Source organism: Sinocyclocheilus anshuiensis, unplaced genomic scaffold, assembly GCF_001515605.1.
Source record: "Sinocyclocheilus anshuiensis isolate Anshui unplaced genomic scaffold, SAMN03320099.WGS_v1.1 scaffold1568, whole genome shotgun sequence".
NCBI classification, from domain to species: domain Eukaryota; kingdom Metazoa; phylum Chordata; class Actinopteri; order Cypriniformes; family Cyprinidae; genus Sinocyclocheilus; species Sinocyclocheilus anshuiensis.
Window position 1 is genome coordinate 228,690 of NW_015554307.1, and position 7,538 is coordinate 236,227.

Here is a 7,538-nt window from a genome sequence, read left to right on the forward strand (position 1 = left end):
ATTAATTCAGACCGATTTTTGTGCACTGTACAGCCCTAACCAAACCAGTTACAGATTGTAAAAGGAGCTCGAGCTCCTCATTTAGTGATACTCCTCAATTTCACGTCCGCCAGTCGCACCGCACTGTCGCACACAGAAATATGTCAGCAACTAGACTTTATTGTTATTATCGTGGGAAGACTAATTCTTATCGTGGGGAGAATTTTTACCGGTATATCGCAAGCTATAAGATATCACCCATCCCTACTCTCTTCGTATCACTCAGTCTTTGTGAGTCACTATTACATTTACCCTGTGGTCTTGATAGACAGTATTGGATATTTATTGCCTTTTTGGCAAGTGTTATGAAACCTGTCATATTAATCATTGAATAATATTTCACACAAAATCAAAAGATAAAAATATATTCTTTATTTGTTTTGTGAAGAAAACAAAGCCTATTTTTAAGATTTCTATGACAATTCTCATCACTGTAAAAAAAAACAACTCAATGTAGTAATGTAAAAAAAATTAAGCATATAAATTATTATTATTATATTAATATTTATATGCCATTATATGTGTATGCGTTCCTGAATGTGTGTGGTTTAATTTGTGTGTGTGTGCTGGTTAAGAGTCACTGTGATTTGTGTATTTTCAGTGCAGGACTGCAGGGCAGGTCAGCCAGAGGCCACATACAGCAGCAAAGCTTTTATTTAAGAGCAAACAAAGACACATGAATTAAACACTTTTCTTTCCTTCAGGTTTTCTTTTTCCTTCTACAAGGCCCCTCCATTTCTCCTCCACACATACACACACATTGTTCCCATAGAGAAACGAATTAGGCGAGACTGACATGGTTAACTATTAGATCTCCAGAGTTGTCTGTTTTTCATGACATTACAAAGCATCTCTATCTATCTATCTATCTATCGTTCTATCTATCATTCTATTGTTCTAACGCAACTAAAATTAAACCTGTTTTTTGGAACATTGCCAATTGGTTGAAAGTTGGAAGAGTGGTTGGCCTATATTCAGAGTCTAATTTCACACTAACACAGCTTCAGGTTCTCCCTCCACTCCTCTGTCCCCTATCCCTTCATTTTTCTATATTCGGCAGTTTTCACCGAAACCAGAGCTCTCTCTCTGTTCATTATTCATCTGCTTGTCTTAGACGAGAGCGGGTATTCAGGGGCCTGGTCTACTCTCTGAGTTTCTTCATTAGCACACTTTTTTCTTGCCTTTTGCCTGAAGGTGATATGTGCAGAAGCGCAAAAGCATTGTGTCCATTCATGATTTTTTAGCCTAGTGAATTTTAAGGGGCATGAATGATTTATACCTTTGAAAATGTAGTTACATGATGAGCATCAAAATCAGTCGTAATTAGTGTTTCCTTTGGGTCATTTATTTACTTTGGTACCCCAAATAAGAGAAACAAAGGTGGCTGGCGCCCCTGAGAATAGGAGCGATGTTGTGTAAAAGCTTACTACAATCTAGCAGATACTTGGGTTTAACCTAATGTTCGTGTTTTTCTCTTACACAGAACCAGGTGAGTTGTGCCAGTCCTTACCTAGAACCCAAGCACGGCCGCCTCTCATCCACAGAAACTTCACAGTCTCGCTCCTCTCACGAGGAGTACCGCTCCGAACCACAAGGGGGCAGCAGCAGTGGAGTAGGTTCCCCAGCTCGGAAGTCCGCCAGCCAGCGGCGCTCATGGCAGGACCTGATTGAAACCCCTCTGACCAGCTCAGGCCTCCACTACCTGCAGACCCTGCCCCTAGAAGACGCTGTGTTCTGTGAGCCAGGGGCGGGTCTTTCTCCGGAATATCGCCGCCAATCCACTCTGCCTGCCCAACGCACACTGATGCAGGAACATTACGGTCCCTTCCCAATGCTTGAAGGGGAGAGGCTCCGAGACCCCGTTAATGCAGCCGGGAAACCCCGCAGCTTCACCTTGCCTCGGGATAGCGGCCTGCATGCCCTCCTCACACCCTACGCCAGCATGGCAGAACAGCGGGACCCCAGCCGTAGGGAGCTCAGCCGTTCACACTGCATCAATAACGGTGGGTCAACAGTGGTTCAAAATTATAATATATATATAATATTATAACATACTGTATATATCATCCCCAAAATATAATAGATCTCCAAACCGCTGATACTTGGGTTGGGTCTTGGGATATATATACAGTGCATTCAGAAAGTATTCAAACCCTCTTCACTTTTTTCAATTTTGTTATGTTGCTGCCTGATACTACAATTGTTTAAATTCATTTTTTTTCTTATTAATCTACATTCCGTACCTCATAATGACAAAGTGAAAACAGAATTTTAGAAATGTCTGTACATTTATTAAAAAGAAAAACTGAAATAACACATTTACATAAGTATTCAGACCCTTTGGAACAACACTTGACATTTAGCTCAGGTGCCTCCCATTTCTCTTGATCATTGGTGAGATGTTTCTACACCTTGAATGGAGTCCACCTGTGGTAAATTAAATTGATTGGACATGATTTGGAAAGGCACACACCTCTCTATAAAAGGCCTCACAGCTGACAATGCATATCAGAGTGAAAACCAAGCCATGAGGTCAAAGGAACTGCCTGCAGAGCTCAGAGACAGAATTGTATCGAGGCACAGTTCTGGCTAAGGCTACAAAAAAAAATTTTGCACTGAAGGTTCCCAAGAGCACAGTGGCTTATACAATTCTCAAATGGAAGAAGTTTGGCACAACCAGGATTCTTCCAAGAGCTGGTCACCCAACCAAACTGAGCTATTGATGGAGATGGGCCTTGTCTAGACTGGTGACCAAGAACCTGATGGTCACTCTAGTTGAGCTCCATGATCATATATGCAGATGGGAGAAACCCACAGAAGAAAAAAAACCACTGCAACACTCCACCGATCTGGGCTTTATGGCAGTGTGGCCAAACTCAATCCTCTCCTCAGTGAAGACGCATGAAAACACACTTGGAATTTGCAAAACCGCACCTAAAGGACTCCCAGACTTTGAGAAACAAGATTCTCTGGTCTGATGAACCTCAATTCTAAGCATCATGTTAGAAGGAAACCAGCTCTGCTCATCACCTGCACAGTACCATCCCAAAAGTAAAGTGTGCTGGTCACATCCTCATGCTGTGGGGCTGTTTTTCAGTCTGAGGGACACATCAGAATAGAAGAAAAGCTCAATGTACCAGAATATTGAGCCTTAATGAAAACCTAGTCTAGAGCATTCAGAACCTTAGACTGGGGCGACGGATTACTTCCAACATGACAATGACCCTAAGCACACAGCCAAGGCAATACAGGAGTGGCTATGGGACAACTCTGTGAATGTCCAAGAGTGGCCCAGCCAAAGCCCTGACTTGAACCCTATCGAACATCTCTGGAGAGACCTGAAAATGGCTGTCCACAGACGGTACCCATCCAACCTGACTGAGCTTGAAAATGGCAGAAAGTCCCCCCAATCCAGGTGTTCCATGCTGGTTTCGACATGCTCAAGGCTGTAATTGCTGCCAAAGGTGCTTCAACTAAGTACTGAATAAAGGGTCTGAATACTTGTGTGTGTGTGTGTTTTTTTTTTTTTGTTTGTTTGTTTTTTTTCTTAAATAAATTTTAAAGACCTTTTCTAAAATTCTGTTTTCACTTGGCCATGTTTGAGGTACGGCGTGTAGATTAATGAGGAAAAAAATGCTGCAGCATAACAAAATTGAAAAAAGTGAAGGGGGTTTGAATACTTTCTGAATGCACTGTGTATATATGTCTATGTATAGACATGTAGAAGTAAATAAAAGAATATTATTTTTATATATACATTTGTTTATATTTAAAAAAAATGTAAATGCTTTTTAGTGTTAGTAATTTTATTTATTTTTTTGCCAGGACAAATGCCAATTTGCTAATAAATTTATAAATGATTGATGATTATTTATTTAGATTAGGACTGTCAGATTAAGACTCAAAAGTTTAATTTCCCCGATCCATAAATTCTGTAATTGGTTTAATTTTTTATAATTGATTGACCGTTCAAATTGACACATAAATGGGTAATTATGACAAATGGTGGGATGTGACTTGATCCGGCTTTTGCAAAGGTACTACTAAATACCCTTTATTATTTTGCAACATGAGTTGCTGTGCATGGCAGAAAATAAACTGTTCTGAAGACAAGATCAGCTCAAATCAGTTCTCTAAAACCTCTTTACCACATTCTATTAGATTTTAATAACCCCTCTTATTATGAGAACAGTAGGCACAGCAGTTATTCTAAGGCATGTGTGAATTTATTTGAGTGCTTCGATATTAAATTGTTAAGAGCAGTGCTCTCACAGAGGAACGTGTGCAGGGATTTGAGGCTCTTTTTCTGTCTATATCTCTTCCTGTGTTTTCTTAGCTTCTGTGTCTTCCTCTTTTTCCCTGTTTGAGTGTGTGTTGGTACTGTATGAAGCATAAACAGTGTCTTAGTTGCAGATTTTTTTTAGCTGTGCTGTGAGGTTCCCCACTGAGATCTGTCCACTCGTTTCTGTCACACACGTGCACACATGCGCATGCAGGCATCTTCTTCCAGAAATAGCTGCATGCTCTTTCCTATGAAACTCATTTTAACCCTGTAGTATTGCTGTGGTTCTGTCACAAACTCCTGACCCACTTCAGTTTACTTTACCGTAGTTGGTTTTGATTTACAAGGACAGTGCGTCTTTATAGATATTTCTGTAAGCCTGTTGGTTTTCAGCTTTAGTGCCTGGACATGTATCATCACCACAAATCGAAAATTGCTTAAGAATTTATAAATCAGAAACATGGATACTAATTTACATTTACATTACATTTAATTTACATTTTAATTGTTCCCCCGAGGGACAATAAAACATTTAGCAGAACTTAAGCTTTGTCATTTTAGCTTCTTAAATTTAACTTTGTATTCATATTAATTTATATTTTAATATTAATTAAAAAAAATATTAAAATTGAATGTTTGTTTATGCATGATTTTTGAAAAATAGTTTCAGACCAAACCAAGGTTTTCCAAAGGTTCATGAGGGAACTGCAGGGGGGGTTTGTGAGTTGATGAAAAGCTAATAATTAATAAAATTAATGAAGAAATTGATTTTGAAATTTAGAATAAAAATTATAATAAATACTTTAAAATAAAAAATAACACTGCAAAAGGCAAAATATTTTATTTCTTTATCTGCATGTCATTTGACCATTAAGCATCATAAAAAAGTTATGAACATGCAAGTATGATGTTAAATTATTGAAATATTAACTTAAAATCTCAAGCCGTACTTCACACTGACAAAAAAGTTTGGGAATACCTGGTTGTTAATCAGCTTTCGAAGAACTCATTTTATAGTGCATAATCACACTGTTGATTATAAAACAACAGTCTATATTCTATATTACTACTTGCTTGACAACCATAAAATCCCTACAGATATGCAAATTAACTTTATTACTTGGAGAAATGATTGTTTGGATTATTACCATAAATGTAACTACTTTTTACTTTACTTTTTTAAATGACTGTAATACTCTGCCTCATGGATTATTGCTTTAACCTTAGCAGTAAATTCTGAATGGACTATTTATTCTCTCCTGTTTTCTGTTTGGTCTGGTGTCCGGATAGACTCATTTCTCTCCACAAACCCCATAGGAAGCCACCCATTTGCTGCTGGATTACCACTCTGTTTATCTTCCTGTGTTACTTTTCATCTTCCCCTCGTCACGCAGTCTATCGCCTCATGGCTCATTGCCATCTCACCATCTATATTCCCCATCTCGCTGCCCATCTCCACTATCTCACCACCAATCTGCCCGTCTCACTTCCCATCGGCTTTTTCCAACTTTCGCTTCTAATATTCCCCTTTTTCGTCATCTCAGACGGATCTCCAGCAGCCCTCTATATATAATCCCAGTGGCTTTTAATGAGTCTCCCTCTTATCTGTGTCTTTTATATCTCTGTTTCTATCTCTCTCTGGAGGAGTAGAGGGCATCTGTTAGTCATCCACAGAGCCCATGCATGCTGTACTACATACTGAAGAGAAAAGAGAGGCACGGCCTATTGATCGTGACTCTCAATCGCATGTTCCCCGGCAACTGGAGAAAAAGATTGTGTCGTGCAATGCCAGAGTTTTCAGAGTTCTGTGCCATTTAACAAGTTCTAAAAGAATCACAAAGAGCTTTAAAACTTCATTGATTTACTTCGGTTTAGTCGTTGTTATTGTAATCCGTCACATGACTAACCAAGCAGTCGATAAAATGCTTTTTCTTTCAAGTTATTGCAGGCGTGTAATAAAAGCAGGGCATGCCAGCTTGCACACTAAATATACAAAAAGTAATATGCTAAAAAAGTTAGAGAGACGTGGCCTGACTTAGTGATCTAAATAGACAGTGATTTTCCAATGATTTTTGGCATATAATCAGACATGTGTATGGGGCTTTGGTGCATAAATGGATAATGCCGGAATGAATAATTATTTAGACTTTATTCACAAACTGTTTTACTACTCAACTGATTTTCATCTACAGCCGCTCTGTTATAACCTCCTTATTCAGTGTTCATTCAAACTTGATTCCATTGCCAAATGCGACATATATTACACCCTGCATCTGCAGCATGTGGTGGGAGGTGCAGTGTGGGACTGCTGCCCTCTTGTGGTTGTTCAAAGTAGTGTCTAAATACACGCCCTACATACAGTATCTGCTAATAAGTCCCAGCACTAGATACTGTTCATGGCCCACATGTTTTACCTACACAAACACTACAACAACAGGACTGGAGTGACTCAACCTATATCCTGACTAACACATGATCACCTGCATATACAGTACGCATGCAGACAGAAAGAGCAAAGAAACACACGACATGCCACCCGCTTGACAGAATGTCTGTCAGAGTGATTGATTGCCAAACCTGAGTAGCCTTAAGGGAGTTTTTCTCTGCTTTGAAAGGTGGCTGGGTTAAATTAATTGAACATGTCATTTTAAACACTTATGAGATCTGTCTTCTAGTCTTAATGTCCTTCTTTAGGTGTCTACCATCACCAAACTGCACTTACTCAACCCATTAGACCACCCACGTAAGACCTTCTAAAGACCATATTAGACTAGCTAATAATTATGATTGAGTTGACCAACTAATAACCAGCTTAAATCACATTGTCAGCTTATACCATGTTGGACCAGTTACTGGTTATGTTGACCAGCTGAAGCAAATGACCAGCTTAAAGGGTTAGTTCTCCCAAAAATGAAAATTAGCCCACAAATTACTCACCCTCAAGTCATCCTAGGTGTATATGACTTTCTTCTTTCAGACGAATCCAGTCAGAGTTATATTAAAAATTGTCTTTGATCTTTCAAGCTGTTTAATGCCACTCAGCGGGTGTTGCATGCATCAGTCCAAAAGAAGTTAAATAAAAAGCACCCATCCATAAAAAAAGTGTCTCACACGGCACATACAGTGAACAAAGGCCTCCTGTAGTGAATCGATGCGTTTTTGTAAGAAAAATATCCATATTCAAAACGTAATAATCACTTTAATGTAGCTTGTGCCA

The 7,538-nt window shown here is 39.0% G+C and overlaps 1 protein-coding gene across 2 annotated transcripts in view; it reads left to right on the plus strand.

Moving 5' to 3' along the window:
• LOC107671348 (connector enhancer of kinase suppressor of ras 2-like) overlaps nucleotides 1–7,538 on the plus strand; it is a 106,030-nt gene that overhangs the window by 80,256 nt on the left and 18,236 nt on the right. For both annotated transcript variants that reach the window (XM_016464245.1, XM_016464244.1), the window contains exon 19: nucleotides 1,523–2,042. In XM_016464245.1, coding sequence (XP_016319731.1) covers nucleotides 1,523–2,042 — 520 coding nt within the window. The remainder of the gene's footprint in view (nucleotides 1–1,522; nucleotides 2,043–7,538) is intronic.